Raw genomic sequence first — 17,281 nt, 5'->3', positions numbered from 1 at the left:
TGATGTCCCTCTGAGGAAGGTCTGTAAAGACCGAAACATGTAAGGGATGAAGGGTAGAAATAAGAAAGCCCTTTACTAGTCACACTTGACGGAGCTGTTTAGCCTCTTACGAGATTTTAAAAAATACATTTTTCTGCCAAATTTTTGGGAACACACATTCCTTCCTTCTTCGCGGTTCAGTGATCCCTCGCCGCTGCCCGCCGATATTCAAAGCCCAGTTCCAGAGTTCGCCAGGAACTGCTGTCTGGCTTCCACAGTTCTGTGAGCCTGCTACACACATACATCCTGCCTCCATCTTCAGAGAAAACCGATTACCGACTTTACCAGTCCACAGATCGATATAAACTCCTCCGGTTCATTTCGTCGGGCCGTTCACAGTCGTCTGTGTACCTGTAATACAAATATGGCGTTGGTGGTCATTTCTGTTTGAAGATGGAAATACCAATATCCTTCGAAACATCCGGGATTACACCTATGTCAACGCACAGCATTCACCCAGAAACAGGATGCATATTGGCACACAATGAAGTGTTTTGCAGTGCAAGTTTTCATTTATTATCGTGCCTGCTACATGTCCGGCTAGTCTTTTTCTCTGTAACTAGTAGTCCCCACACCTCTCAACCGAACAGTTTGGCACGGTGCCAACGTATAGTCTTTTGGAGGTAACGGGTCTGGGCTCAGAGGGGTACATCTTCCTGAACTAAGATTTTCTTTGAAGAATTTTATCTTCTAGGATATAACGGCTCAGATTTCGGTGAAAATGGACCGACGTTTCGGAGGAACCCATCCTCCAGACTTAGTTTGGAAGAATATTCGGAGGAAGAAAGCAGACCTGCTTTCTGCCTCCTCCATGCTGGTTTCTCACTTGGCTTGAACTTCGAAGCTGTTAATGGGGACGTCATGTTCCTCCGAAACGTCTCTCATATTCACCAGTCTGCATGGCGTTATATCCCCGAAGAAAGAAGTGTATATTGTTCAGACAGCAGCGCTGGAACTGTCCACCTTCACAAGTTGTCTGATCGAGATTTCACTTGGCCGTTGCAGGTCGGTGCAGAGATGAGGAGGATGCTGACGGCGGAATGAGACAGACATACCTGCAGCAGCATGGACCCAGCAGCAGACCCACACCGCCCGCAGGATCCGCCCTCTCTGCCGCCGAGGTCAGGTATCCTTTCGGTGTCCAGAATGACTTGGGCCAGGTGATCTTGTCAGGCGGGGCAAAGGTAAGTCCAGCCGCACGGCCGCATTCAGCTCCTTCAGCTCACCTTCCGCACAAAATGGTCCTTTATCTAAAATCCTAAGATTGAAACATTACTGTTTTCTTATGGGTGTGAAACTCGGGCTGTCTGAGGGAAACCAACATTACGCTGAGACAGACTGGAGCTGTACTAAGGTCACATCCATGGAGATGGGGCTTAGACGTGGGGATAATAACAACTCGTACTCTTCGCCAAGTATAATTAGAATGATCAAGTCAAGGAGGGTGAGATGATCAGGGCATGTAGCACGAATAGAGAGAAGATGGGAAAGCCAGAAGGAAAGAGACCACTGGGAAGACGAAGACGTAGGTGGGTGGACAATATTAAAATGGATCTTAGAGAGATAGGATGGGATGGCATGGACTGGGTCGATCTGTCTCAGGATAGGGACAACTGAATGGCTCTTGTGAACACGGTAATGAACCTTCGGATTCCATAGAATGCTGGGAAGTTCGTGAGTAGCTGCACAACTGGCGGCTTCTCAAGAAGGGCTCAGCTCCACAAGTCAGTCAGTTAGGTTTCCCAGAGCAGAGAGCGATTATTTCCCTGAACAATATTAACAGGCTGACATCTGTAATGGAGTCGCATTACGTATGCTTTCATACAAGGTTGAAGGTAGAATTGCTCTGCAGCACAGAATGAACATGTTCGGGGGAGTGGAGGTGCAGCTCCATGTATTTTACACCTTGGTACTGGATGGGTTCCAGAAAATATCTTCCTTCTGTGAGGAGTCAGACTGCGATTGCCAGGTTTTCCACCCTTACCGGCTTTTCTCGCGACTCTCCTTCTCTTCTTGTTCACGTAAATTGAATTCGTGCTCGGTTCGGAAACGCTACGTAGCTTCTGATTGGGCGGGTACATGAACACGTGTGCACATGGAACGACGCCTTGTTTTCTGGTTTCCTGGCATTGCTTTCAAGATGCCGAGGAAAGGAATTCTAAAATAGGCATTATCCTAGGCTCTTCTGGCTCGTTTCTTTCTTGGCCCATATTTCGGCCGTACAGATGGAAGCGACATGCTCATCCGAAACGTCGGTTGAATTTCAACGGACTACACGGCGTTGTATCCCAGAAAATAGAATTGTTCAGGCGTTATCTTGCGCAATGTGGAACCATGTTCCTCTGGAGAATGTCTTCAATGTTTCCGCTACAGCCCCGTGCCTCGCGTTCTGAGACAGAGACGGCGAAACCATATCGCTTCATGAAATGCGGAAAGTTTGGAGTGCTGTCAACATAAAGCAGAACAATAATTTAATTAAACGTAAATCTACAATCCGGAGCCTCTGGAGATAATTCCTTGTTAGTTATGAGTTTGTCAGGAACAGAACGCCACTGGCATGCCACGCAAATTTTAAAGCACACCAAAAAACTGTAAGGTTACATATTGCGTTGCTGTAAGAAAACTTCAGTCAGAACACCGGTCTGTTTCGCTAGCAATACATGTAGAAACGTAGCAAACTACGGGTCAGTCCACATTTTCGTAATATTAAGTAACATTTCCCTGTGAGGAGCAGGTGTAGCTCAGTCGGTACACAGTTTAGGGTTCGAGTTGGAAGACCGAGGAATCGCCCCGTCCAGATCTTCATTTCAGTTCATCTGTCCTCCGTTCGAAAGGGTCGCAGTTCACGTAAACCGGCTGAGGCGTGAGTACGTGTAACTACACCTCAGTTTCCTCATATTTATCTGTGGATATTTTCTTAATTAAGCACAGAAATGTCATTATCTTTACGTTTATATATCTGTGCTTTTATTGGCGCAGTTGGTCGCTTCTTCTTTCTTTTTTCCTATTAATTTATTTCCATTGTCAGTTTTTTGCTGTAAAGCTATCGATCATTCCAGTGTATTCGAGGATGAGTTTTACCTCAGTCAAGAGAGTCGATATCTCGAATACAAAGCAGTGCTGGCAACCACGGCACAGCAAAGACAGGTTATCCGATCTGTGAGTCACAATCGCCCATTCTTTATATGCAGTCTTCTATACTCGTTGTATTGACATATCACGTTTCACCGATGAACGTGAGCCCGTGCAATCTGGAAGGGTTTTCCATATCACAGAGTGTTCACCCCAAATGCTGGATCGATGGGCGCGGCAATGGCGACCAATTGCATGCAGTGGCGGGCAGTTCTGAAACGGTCTGAAACGGTAGTTGATGGCAACGTCACCTGATCTCTTCAGCGTGAGGTTAGGATACAAACTCCACAGAATAACGATTTCACTTAACACCATTTAGCTCAATCCGAATGCACGTTTTCCTTTTGTGTTACAATGGATTAGTGCATGGAGTTCATGACAGGATCTGCCCGTTCGTGTATTGCATCTCCACCGTTACCCAACAAATGTCGACAAATTCTTTGTTTAGAATGTTGCACTGTATTGCAGTTGAGACAACTGGTATTCTAATCAAGATTATTCGTGGTATTCCTCAGTCCTTCCAATACAATTCTGTCATTAATAATACGAAATCCACCGTCAACGCAACTACAATTTTATTAACATAACCTCCACTGTATGTTTCGATCCTAAATGGATCATCTTCAGGTGTTGTGATTGATATATTTTAATTATTGAATTGTAAAGCGTGTATTTATATTTACATATATAGACTTAAAATGAGTACATCGTAACGGCTAGATGTTAATTTAAATACAAAATGTACGTGGATTAAAAGTTAAAAATAATTAAAACAAATTTTACCAATTTTTAAAATAATTTAGATGTGCCGTGTGCTGTGTGTACTACCTCGACTAGGCTCCAACAGCTTTCTTCAGTTATTTCCAATTTATCATTAATCTGTGATCATATCGTTCGGCGTGGTGTAATCCAGCCACAGACAACCCTAAAAATGTGCTTTCCAAATTTATATAGTTGCATCAGATTCTTTAAGAAACACGTGAATACATGTGCAAGAAAGTAACCGCACATAAAGAAATTCGTTAAAATCTGTAAGTTTATTTGCAAATATTTTGGGGTAAGTATATTTAATTAAATAAAAGAGAAATGAATATGTTTCTTAGGTCCACCTATTCATATAAAATTATATAATATTTGAAGTCCTGACTTATTTTTGTCCTGTAGAATTTATAGTTTTTGGTACACAGGAGGCCGCGTCAGGTCACAGTATGACAGACAGTGCGCTAGTGAGAACCTGGAAGGCAGTGAACATAGCTTAATCAAGGTACAATCCCTGAACATGACTGGAAGGACTGAAGAAAACCGTCAGAAGCCTCAGGATAGCCGGTGTCCGGACCGAGACTCGAATCAGGCATCTCCCGAATATACAAGGTTAGAAAATTAAGTTCCAGGACTACGCGAACTTTCAGAAAACCACATTTAAAATCGAACATATTGTCACGATTCTATGGAGCGGATATAGGCGGGTTTGGATTGGTAATTACGTTTATTGAACACTTGCAGGTCGTAACTACGCACAAAGCAGAGAGCTGCAGCGCTGCCCCTAGCTCACACACTCTACAGTTCATGACAGTACGTAGTAAGTCTGCTCAGTCCGTTGTGTCTCCGCCAGTTTTCGCCTGGTAACGGCTTCAACGCGTTCACGTCTTACTGGCCGGCGACTGACTCAGAACTAACCCTAACACCTGGCATGGACTGCACTCTTCTATTGTTGCGTCACGCAGCTCTCGAAGGCACCGCTTCCCATGTAGTTTATTGGTGCGTATTAGGAATCTGTTGCCTAGCAGCGGGCGTTGTTTACAGAGCCATTACTTAGTAACGCGTCTACATGCTACAATATATTTTAATGTCTTCAAGATGTCACTTCGTACTTGCTCATAAAACCACTGGAAACACATTTTGTTGTCATCTTCAAATCATCTTCCTTTTATCGTGGGTATGATTTGGGGGACAAGAAAACGTCTGGTTGGGGCTAATCAGGAGCACATGGGGGTCATATCATTCTGGAATCCCTTGTTTTGCCAAAAACTACTTTACTGATACTGCAATGTGAGGTCTCAAGTTGTCACGCAAGAGGAACCAGCTTCCCCTTCCTTGAGGCTGACGGGTACTTTGAACCACAGGAGACAAGACTTCCGTTTCCTGTTGCTTGTTTAGAAGGCTCCGCGCATTTGAGACCATTCAGAATTACGTGCGCTGCGTCTTAATGAAGGTGATCATTTCCAAACGGAGTGAGTTTGTGCCAGAGTGGGTGATCCCGTGCCGTGCCACTGGCACGAAGTGACGTCATTCTATCAGCTGCACTTGCTCTAGTTACAGGTCCAGCTGACAGAATGACGTCAGTTTGTGCCAGAGTGGGTGATCCCGTGCCGTGCCACTGGCACGAAGTGACGTCATTCTATCAGCTGCACTTGCTCTAGTTACAGGTCCAGCTGACAGAATGACGTCACTTTGTGATAACTACTGCATGTTTCCACCTTTTCAACCTACAGCACACAGTAAAAGATGTTCCTGTGCTTAATTAATTAAGCACTACGCCATGAAGGCGTATGGGGGAGTGATTGTATAGATCCACATCTTCTTGACCTCGGCAGTAGCTGGAGGTGAGTGGTCAGCTCCATCCACCACGCATAAAACGCACAAGTACTCAAACGTTAACCACCTCCTTTTTGTGGTACACTGCAATTAATTTATCCGCATAAAATATTATCAGTATCCACAGAATAGACACGATACACTGGAAAGAAAAATATATCTTCTCTATGACGTTCTAGATAATTTATGGAACGTGTTAAGGCTCGAAAATTTGTTTCTGTAGTAACGCACTATTTCACAATGACAGTGATAACTCTCACGCCTACAAAACATTTTATGGAGGCTTGTAGAGTGAGAGCATCCAATATTGCCAACGTGACGTGCTTATGTGAAGATGTTAGCTAGTTAGTCTATAAACTGGTCGCTTTGCACCCCTTCTCCTCCGTAAGGTACCTAAGGCCGGTAACAATGGTAATTTTACTCTCACCCCCTTTCAACTTAAATATTTTGAATTATATTGTTTTGTATTTTTAAGTCTTTTCAACTTAATGACTTTTGTTAGCCAGAAGAAAATAAGGTATTGTGCTAGTCTACACGAGCCAAGCTGAAGGTATGAATGTTATGTTTCCACCGCTACAGGACCGCCCGGGCGCAGAGCCACTTCTCTGTCTCTTGCACCGTGAAACCACTTCAAGACAAAATTTATCGCACCTGTGAATCCCGGGATTGTTCTCCTTTCCACTTTAATTTCCTTCCTTTAATCTTCGTTCCCTTAACGTGAGACAGTGCCTCCCTTACATTGAAATTAGCCACATAAAACATAAGCATAATTCCGTTTGGCTCTGTACTATTATTTTTTATTGCTAGTGGGGTGGGACTAAGGCCCTTGTACTGCGGCCACTTCTGGCCTATTGTACCAGCCCCAGATGATAGGTGAGGGTGATTGTGGAGCAGTTGGTGGAATGCAGATTGCTAGGGGAAACCGAAGTACACGGAGAAAACATGCCCCAGCGCGACTTTGTCCACCACAAATCCCACTTGACCAGACCCGGGATCGAACCCGGGCCGCCGTGGTGGGAAGCCAGCGACTAACCGCTTGAGCTATATCGAGTCACATCTAATGACACATGAAATGTAGCAAAGCAGTGTTGATATTTTCAGAGATGCGTTGCTTCGAGCTGCCTGTGACCTTCCTCTTGTTCCCTGATTGATTTCCGACTCAGCAAAATTCCCTTGATCACTCTATTGTGCTGCTTCTTACCTTCTCTTCTTAAACAATACGTCAATATGAAGGGCTTCAGAGAAAATTGTTGTTACGTGATAAACCAGCCAAACAAACCGAACTTCCTGAGTGTACTTAATCATCTGCCTGCTCCGCTCCATTTGTTCTTTGTAAATAGATTTACGTTAGTGAAATTTTAGCCATATTGTCGTTAGTAGCTAAACGGTTTCGTAACAAATTCACTTCAGATGTTTACATCTGAATAATCTATTGCATGTAAGGAAGCCTAGCAATCAAGGTCCAACAGATTCGACATAACGTAATGCATAGGAGTCGACGTTGAAACCACGTGATGTTGAAATGCACTGGACGATTCGTATTGTCAATCCTGTCTCTCGCATTTGAATCTGATGAACACGCCGCTAGATCTCGCTCGATTTGGCGCTCGAATGAAAGGAATTCTGTATAAGAAACAGCGTCACATGCGCACCTCTCGCATTCGATATTCTTGTTAAGAACTCGAACTGAAACATTTTGGGAGCGCATGTGACTTCTCGCACAAGTTCATACTTCCATACGAGCTGTGACGTCGTTAAAGCGGGAACACTGTGTTTACTTAAATATCTATTTTATAAATTATTTTTATAATTTATTTAATTTTTGTGATTTTTTAATTTTCTAAGGACTTTTCATCTTGCACCCGAAATTCGCTTGCCGGGCTGTAGGGTCGTATTCGTGAGACGCTTGTTTCGAATCTAGGTCAGGGCATGGTGCTTCACGAACTCCAAGGAAGTGCCGGGAAGTACCTAGGTTATGCCTCCACAGCAAAGTTCCAAATCCATTCCAGTACACTTATCTGTTCTGCAATTCGACGCTGTGTATTCTGGCGTTGACGTAGGAGTAAAATAACCCACAAAAAGCCCGACGATCTAAATGCAGCAGAGGCCTTCTTGCGAAGCTGATAGTTTCTCAGCTAGTCATGAAGTTCCCAGTATTTAGTGCAATGTTAAGGATAATTACCTTTTTGTGTCATCTTTCCAAACTTTGCTATGTGCTTCAGCTACTGCTCAGAGTCGTAAAGTATCTCTCCACACATACACGCACACTCACGCGCATGCTCAGTTCACGCAACGGTGTCCTTGAAGCTCACATTAAGATCCTTAATATGAAAGTTTTCCGAGACAGAATAAACCAGAAGAACCCAAACCGTGTACAAGCGTTCAAAAAGAAGGCCCACAAAATCCTCACTGTCTGAAGTTTGTACTTCCAATGAAGAACACACCATGGCTGATCTTTAACCGTCTCAGCTGCTTCTAGCAACCAGTAAGCAGTCAGTCCACAAACAGTTGGAACACATCAGTCAATGTATTGTGGACAGGAGGACATCTTGCGACGTGTAGACAGGGCCTCTTACATTAGGCAGTGACTCCGAAAACCTGTATTTCGTTACGTACGGGTGGGGGTGCAGGAATCCAGCTAACAACTTTATTTTCTGCATCCTCTTGTGTATTAAGGCTATACTTGAGGGTCGTCAACACAGCAGCTGATTGTAAACCACACTATAACCACAATACATCCCACATTAAGAACATAATATTACTGGTAAATGTAAAAGAAGGATCCATTTTGATAATTCAGTAACGACATAGGCAGGTCGGTTGACTTATATCGAACTACACGGTGTTCACGACTAATGCTTGGGACAGTTCTGTCATAGTCACTTGTAACTTCCCCTCAGCACAGACAAACGAGTTGAAGGCACGACTTACTTGCTTGAATACTGTTTTCACAGGATGAGTTGAGGGTAACTCCCAGGGAGGCAGGTGCCCCCTGCGCCGCCGCAGTCTCCGTCTCCTCGCCGCCCCTCCCAGTGGGTCTACATTCCCACTGCATTGGCGCCTCCAGACTCTCACTGCTGTCCGGTAGCCTCCACTGTAGGTAAGTTCACTGCAACTGTAACGGCGCGCGTTTATAGCGCTAATGACTCATTCTGCTATCGGCAGTTACAGCTGCAATCTCCGAGGAATGTTGGGCCGCGTCAGCGGTGTTACGAAGTTTCCTCCGTAACTGAACGCCCTGTATTTTGCTCCATCTGTGTTCTCCGCGGCAGTTGTCCTTCCGCAGACCAAACACGTGGATGAAATTCATAACATTAGACATACTCATGTCATATACTAGCCGTAAGTTTATTATAGTCTCCAAAAGAGCCACCCAATTTCCAATTCCAAAATGTAATTACGTGTAAAATTCGTGTGGATGAGGTCTCCTTAAGTTCAAGTGGCAACACAGCAGCGTAGCCGTGGAACAGACAGAAGCTACTGAAATGCAGAAATTGGGCGAAACCAACGGATTGAGTATTTCCATCTATTTCTACATTTTCCATAGTGAGCGCCTCTTTTGATCCGTTTTAATGTACGTTGATTTGGAATTTCAGTGAATATTCACGCTAACGTCAATGGAAATACGGTTTCGGCAAAGATGGAGACTAAAATACCGACAGAAGCACAGGTATCTCTGTCACTGCCCCCTGGCCGTTCTTAATTTAACTAAAACTGCAGTCTTGGAGCCTTGTGCACATACTTCCGTTTCCTGCCGGTCCTCCCGTCTGATACCTCCCCCCCCATCCCGTCACGACTTTCTTTCCAGGTATATATATATTTATAGTTTGCACAGAGCTTTGCACCCAGTCTGTCCATGTGTGAGTGTCCGATGAATAGTTCAAATTATGAAACCCCTCGCTATGCATCTCCTTCCATCTCCTCTTTTCGCGTTCAGATATTCTTCCCAATACTCTGTATACAAGAGCCCGTAATCTGCGTTCTTTTCGCTAGAGGGGAAATTTCAAAAGTAAAATGACAGCTTTTTGAAATGTGGCGTTTATATTTTTGGTAGGGGACTGGGAAACAAACCGTTTTGAGCCGGATGGGGTTCAAACTGACCCTCATTTCTTCATGAATATGACTTTGATTTGGCGAGTCCATGGCAGTTCCCAAAGTTTGAACTTCCTACATTTTCGAAGCGTTGCTCGTTCTGCATGTACTCTGATGTTTCTGGCTTGTGTGCCGATGACGAGACATAGAAATACAGGGTAATCCTAAATTATTGCACGGGTTTTCGTGGCCTATAATAATCAAACCAGAAAGGAAAAAATACAACTGCTTACAGAATATGAAAGTGACACTCAATCAAGACATTCATACTGCCAATATGGCATCGTAAAATAAAACGCTTTGAGTTATATTTCGTAGGCCGCTTTTGTATATTCATTTTCCTGTTTGAAAAATATTGGCCACAGAAATCCCGACAATACTTCAGAATCAACCTGTATATTGTGGTCGGACCGGGAGAAATCGACGTACCTAATTACCGCTCTGTAGGGCCGGGCGGCAGAAGTGCTACCCGCCATTCCGACAAATACAACTTACGAGGAAACACTTCAGGCATTAGAGGACCGTTTCGGGGACCAACACTTTGCAGCTGCTTACCGCTGCCAATTAAGAACAAGGACACAGAAACCTTGAGAATCCCTGCAAGACTTTGCCTTGCCCGGCGTGCCTACCCCACGCTGCCTGCGGACCACATGCATATAAACCTTAAAGAAAGGTGCCTGAAATCCACTGGGCCTACCCGTAACGTTATCCATAGTCTCGAACCTACGGTCCGTCTTGAAAATGTATGGGCATGTTCTCCTACTAACACAGGGCTAAATTTCGTGCACTTACGAGTACATTTTGCAAGTAATTCCCCAGAGTACTTGCTACACCCTACTAAAACCACTGGGTGCGACACACGTAACACATACACCAATAAACAAACAAAACAAACTCGGTGATTTTAGTCCGCAAGCGAACTATACCGACTGAGCGACCGCCGCTTGTCGACGAAGAGGGTTTCACGCGGCCGGCGCAAAGGATTCCCACAGTTTTCTAGACCGGAGCCGCTACTTTTCCATTCAAGTGCTCCTAAATTATCCTCGCGAGGTTGAGTGGATCCCGTTCCAGACCCACTACTTCTCAGAAAACTGATAGCCTCGGGAATCGAACCCGGGATTTCTGGATCTGTAGCCAGGAACTCTGACCACTAGACCACAAAGGCGGCCCTTTAATGTGTATTCAACAAAGCTGTAACCGTCTCTAAGGAGGCTTAATATTTAATTGACTATAAAATGTGGTCCATGTGTCAGCATTCCGCATTGTGTTGTATGTTTCAGTTGCGAAAGTATGTGCTTAAGCGAAATGTTAACTTCGCCTGGCATATTCGACACTCCTCCAACAGCCGTGTACCCCGGGTCAGTATTACGATGCAGGCGTGACATTACTGCGCCCTGTGGCAGACGCTAACAATGTTCAGTGCATAACGTCACAGCGTGACATTGTCGGCCTGTTAATAGTGTCCTTACTTTCCTATGTTTCTCTTTGTGCATATTTTCAGAAGTCGCAGGAAGTTTATCCTTCTTAATGATGTCGCCTGTGTTCAAGTCCTCCCTTGTTACTGAATCTGCTATGTGAGAAAATTTGTAACTTCAGTCACAAAACATTATTTTCGGCATGGATCCTGTGTTCCGTGTGAGTTTAGGGTATCATGACAGGACAGGAGACTGCTGACCGTGCAAGGACACGGCGAGTGTACTTGGTGTGACGCGAGACTGACACTAACTGGCCTATTGTACCAGCCCCGGATGATAGATGTTGAGTGTGGAGCCGTGAGTGGAATGAAAATTGGTAGGGGAAACCGAAGTACTCGGAGAAAACCTGCCCCAGCTCCACATTGTCCACCACAAATCCCACATGCCGTGGTCTGGCCCCGAACCAGAACCACTGCGTTGGAAACCCGGCCACTAAGCGCCTGAGCTATGGCACAACCAGTACAGAAAGTTAATCACGATGGCTGAAGAACAAAGTTGCCCAGAATAGCAGAAATATGTGCCACGCTCTGTCCGCGGGTCTCACTGCTTCTAAGCAAAATTTCCGACTGAGAAACAATTTGATTATACCAATAAGACTCACAGTGGACCAATAAACACTAACTCAAAATCTATATATAGTCACGTGTATGGTGGCGTGCGTTACTTGTAAGACGTGTTTTGAATTGGATGATTGCATTTATTGCTCCCTATACACACAATTCGGAACTACAGGCAAATTCAGCACTATCGCTGACACACACACACACACACACACACACTATGGCTCTCAGCCTTCACTCTTCACTAGTCGTGTCCTGGCAATGGATTCATAATCGTTAAACGACGGACTTTTAAATGGTGGTAAGCTTGATCTGGCCTAAGAAGGGCATTATGTTGTGAATTGTTATACAGGCTGTGAGCACGTGAACTGGATCCGTGTTGCTCAGAACTGAGTGCACTTGTAGACGTTTGGAAGACGGTAAGAAAACTCTGGGCTCCATAAAAGTTGGGGAATGTTTTAACTAACTCAGCGAACATGATACCCACACAGAAGGTGTATGCTGTTCCTAGATGTGCCTTCACTTACTTGCCTTATTAAAGTTGTCTGCTGACTTGAAGATGTCTTCTTATAACTGGCTTCTAGCCACTAATGTTATGATTAACTTTGTGTTATAACTAGCTAACAATCTGTCCTCCTTTAGCCCATGTGATTTCTGCTTTTGTCTCTCCTTTCGATTTAGGGACTTCACAGCCTTCGGTTTGCAGTGCACGGTACAGAAACTGTCCGCACTCTCGCTGAAAGCACCCCCTCTCATAATCCCGTTGCATATAATGAAGAATTAAAACTTTTAAAAATCGAAATTTGTACCATGGATTTCCGATGTGAAGGGGAAGGTACCCTGGAGACTAACCGTGAGGGACTGGGTTCACAGCCCGCGGCAGCAAAGTATGGAGATGTTCTCTATTCAAAAGACGAGCGCTTAGGCGCTTACAGTAAACTGATTCTCATGACCAAAATTTCGGCTGCAAAATCATAAGTAAAGTAGACGGTCTTCTGGAATGTAACGCCCTACAGTTTCGGAGGAAATTATTTCATTCGTCCCTAGCATCAGCTGGTGAGATTACCGTCTGTTTCTGCTGGTTTCTTGTTTGCTTTACTGTTCGGCTCTGAATATGGAAGTGAAATAATCCTCCGAAGCATTAAGCAAGGCGAGTGCTTGTCAACGCCAAAACTGGACACAACTGGAAACCAGAGTCAGAGAAATGCTAGCCCAATAAGATAAAAAGTCCCACAAGCTGGTTCCTGTCAGGAACGAAAGCAATACTTAGCCAGCTCGTTGGCCTTATGGCTATTCTGCCCCCACCCACAGCATTCCACGGTACAGGGCACAGACTGATGGTCACTTGTGGAGTTCAGTGCTTTTCATGAAGTAATGCTATCCCTCCGTGGTGATGACCTCTGTGTCTACGTTCAAGGACAAATAACTCTAAATACGTGATCTTGAAACCTACATGTCCATTCATTCATTCATCCATTCATCAGTGGCTGTACAGCCCTCTGTTGGGCCCTGGTAATCTTCTTACTCAGAAGGTAGGACTCCTTGGACGAGGGATCAGCCCGTCGCAAGGCCGCTACCTACATACATGACAACACAAACAAAAAAACGCACACACAGACATCCATGCCTTGAGAGGGATTCGAAGCCACGATCCCAGCGCTTGATTGGACGAAGACAGTTCATGCCTTAGACCACGCAGCCCATGCGTACGGGCACAGACGAGACCAGTATTTCACACATCTATATGCATGGCTCATCTAACGCCGCTCCCGGTAGCTCGGACCACATGACAGAGAATAGTTGGAAAGAATGTAGCAAGAAACTGCCGTGGCCTGTTCCGAGGTAATACTCCGTCAGTTTTCTGGAGGGACTGAGGAGATCCACAAGCCAGTATAGTCCGCTTGCCGACTTTAGGCAGAATCGGGCATTTCCACAAGGAAATCATTTGCTAGGAAGGGAAATATATAAAACGCAACAGAATGTAACTGGCCAATCATTTCTCTCTAACTTTCCAGTGTTTTTGCTCCATGCAGCAAAGTTTTGGGGAAGAGGCTTCAAAATTGTCACATTTCTTCGTGAGGGATTTGATCACTCCATTGAACTCTCAGAAGAGATAAACAGAGAGTAGTGTGTGGCAGACCAACATTGTCTCTCACGCGAGTGTACACACCTGATATTCTCCGAGATGTCTCAGAAAATCTAAATACGACGACCCCTATCGATTCTCCTCCACTCGGCTGGAGTGCCATCACGTAGACCCGGTCTCCATAACGAGGTTTATATTCCATCTCCCTTTTAATAAGCCTGTTTAACTAGATAATATCTAAGCGACTCGAAGGATAGTTTCCAGATTACAATATCGATTGAAAAGTGTTAATGAAGGTGCAAATTTATGCTGCTTGAACGTCGAGAATGTTGAAGTGGCAGATATTTGGACCGTTTCTATAACAACAGAGGAATGTCCGTAAACATCCTCACAACAACGAGTACAGGCAACAGTAGAAGAACTGCCGTTTCTATGCGACGGTCGGGAAACACCCCCATTAATAACGTGACAAGAATACAGGAGAAACTGTGTTTTATATGCGGTCTGCTCCGAGCAAACCCACGGAAGAATAGGACTTCTATTGCTAGGCAACGAAACTGTAAATACGCATCCTTAATAAAAGAGGACGGTGTTTTCCGTGGGGTCCGTGGAGAGGAGTTATCTTGAAGACAATTGGCGCTACGAGTCAGTCAGTTCTCGGTAGGAGATAGCCACGGGAATTTCGTAGTTGAAGAAGAGCACAAGAAGTCGGCCTGTGAAGAGTTAACGTGTGATTTGAAGAGTTTATGTGTGCTGTAGTGCAGTGATTTCTGGAGTGTGACAGTTATAGTTCCTGCGTTAAAATCTGTTGCCAGGAAACGGATAGGGAAATCTCTGCAGAGGAATAGCCATTGTTCAGTGATGTTACATACCAACGACTAGTGTAAGCAGATATATAACATTTTATTTATATGTTATAATTACAGTAATCTTGAAAGTGTTATAATTAATTGTAGTTACGACCACTGAATATCCAATAATTCGACTCATCGATCCAAACCCGCGTCTTTACTCACTAGTGCACGTGACAGTATTAAGTAGTGAAGAGTCCTCTCAGACAACACTATTAAGGTTAGGAAATTTATGTGAGATGCTATAAGTGTATGTAGCACCACGTGGCCATAGGCAACAGGACATGGGAAGGGTGCACTACAGTCTACCCCCTCCAGATGCAATCAATTAGAAATCTCTTGTGAACAAGGTAAATAACCTTCGTGTTCCGTAAAAGCCAGACAAATCCGTGACCATTTGAGCGACTGTCAGTTTCACATTATAGTGTACGTAATGGTTGCCGATTTCAGTGGCCGCGAGGTCTAACGAATGAAATTTCACCTGCTGCAACAGTGGGATCGTGAGTTCGAATCCCACTCAAGGCATGGATGTTTGTTTGCGTTTATGTTGTATTTCTGTGTAGGTAGCGGCCTTGTGACGGGCGAGGTAGCGGCCTTGCGACGGGCTGATCCCCTATCCAATGAGTTCTACCGATATGCTGCAAGTGGGAGCAGCAGGATAGATAGATAGGTAGACAGGCAGACAGGCAGGCAGGACGCTCTGTGCCGCTCGAACTCTGAGCCGTCACGTACTAGGACGTCGCTGGGTAATGAAGTGAAAGGGACGCGGAAAGGCGTCATGGCCAGATTTAGGCTAGACCACACCCTTCTGGAACTGGCCTGGAGGGACTGCGTAAAATCTCTGTTAGTGTGACCTATTTATATGACCGTTGCTTGGATCCCGTGACGTTTAGGATATTGTGACGAATATGACCATTGCTAGGAAAGGGTTAGTTAAGTACGTTCCCGCGGCAACAAAGAGACGCTGAATAGTCCATTGTTAGAAAACGGCTCGCTAAAAGCACTTTTTTGTCACTGAATACGCTTGTAGACATCGAAGCGTTACCCCGAGATTAACATTCGTTTCGTAGCAACGGATACGCACAATATAACACGAACTGTTCGAGGCGGTGGCCTCTCTTCGGTTCGCTGGAGCTGTAAAAGCGAGTTCATTCTTCATTGGTAAGAGAGTTGAGTGTTCAGCTGTGGACACCGGGAGCTGAAGAAGTGACCGTTTCGTAAATCAGAACCGAGTCAGTCACAGTGGAAGCGAAGACGCTCCTGGTCCAGCAAGGAATGGAGCAAATCTTAGACGGTCATTGGTTGTGAGATGATATAATTGATTGTAGTTATAAAGACGGGGTCAGTAAATCCAATTTTTCAATCCAGAATTCGTCATTACCAATGGTGCAAACCCCGTATACGTGACAATATTTTAGTCCACGAAATATTATTTGCATCCATTAGCTGTAAAATTGGTCAAAATATAATCAGACTCAATTGAACCTTTTTCGACTCTGGGCCCCTAGAAGGCGTTTCTATGTTCCCAGATCATTTCACCTAGGCAGAAGGTCTGCATAAGGTACAGACATTTAGTGAATATTAGTACTATTTATAGTTCTCTCGGGATTGTCATCATTAATTTTTGAAACCCCGTGAAGGGCCTCTATTTTTAAGCTAGAACGTGAGTACTTACGGTGCTCATGCCCATGATAAAGCGTTCAGACTTCAGCGAGGCGCGTATGCATGCAGTAAGACAGATAGACGTATGTCATTCCAAAAACCACCTTTCCTTATTCAGAGGCGCTGAAAACTGCAAATCTGTCAGAATCATGACCCCAGCATTTCCGCGTTCTGCATGTAAGGAGAAAAGGGAGTTCCACTGCGCCACCGCGCTACTTTCTGGTACAGGCAGGTCAAAATCATTATCTTTTATCTTTCCTTCCGTCCTCTAAGCGTCGCTGCCATTAACGTGAAGGAGTCAGTGGCTTAGGTAAGAACGCCACATTGAAATTTCCGTGTTCAGCTGCAGAGTAAATGTGTTTTGCCGTGGGCTGTCACATTAAGCAACCCTTGCATTACAGTCTCTTAGCTGTAAAAGGCGTGAATGCCCCTAACCTGCTTATAGGGTAAATAAACGTATTCATGAAACTCGCTCCGTAGGTTGCACTTTTAGGAGATTAATGGATGTTCGAAAAGTGGCTGATGCATTATTATGTAATATGCGTTAGTATATGATAAGGTAAAGGACCCAGTTATCATCCACATCGCTCCTCGTCAACTGCTCGGATCGCCGACGGTGATTGTAGCACCCGGAACTTGTGTTCAGTGCGTCTGTCGGCGAGACTTGGGTTTCCTGTGACAATTTTAGGGATATTGCCAGCTGCGAGTTGCCAGGCTACTACATCAGCGCGTTGCCTGGAGAGACTGTCACACGTTTCGTGCCAACAGAGAATAACAGAAGAACCAGCT

At 44.8% G+C, this 17,281-nt stretch overlaps 1 protein-coding gene across 1 annotated transcript in view; it reads left to right on the top strand.

Moving 5' to 3' along the window:
* Positions 1-1,044: 1,044 nt before the first annotated feature.
* LOC111863042 overlaps positions 1,045-17,281 on the top strand; it is a gene marked incomplete at its 5' end in the record, with an annotated part of 254,203 nt that continues 237,966 nt past the window's right edge. Inside the window, 2 exon segments of the mRNA XM_023848988.2 lie at positions 1,045-1,223; positions 8,721-8,866. Of these exon segments, the coding sequence (XP_023704756.2) occupies positions 1,080-1,223; positions 8,721-8,866 (290 nt within the window).

The sequence above is a fragment of the Cryptotermes secundus genome, unplaced genomic scaffold, assembly GCF_002891405.2.
Source record: "Cryptotermes secundus unplaced genomic scaffold, Csec_1.0 scaffold1452, whole genome shotgun sequence".
In the NCBI taxonomy this organism is placed as follows: Eukaryota; Metazoa; Arthropoda; class Insecta; order Blattodea; family Kalotermitidae; genus Cryptotermes; species Cryptotermes secundus.
The sequence above is the reverse complement of the archived record's forward strand: the minus strand, read 5'-3'. Positions and strand labels throughout refer to the sequence as shown.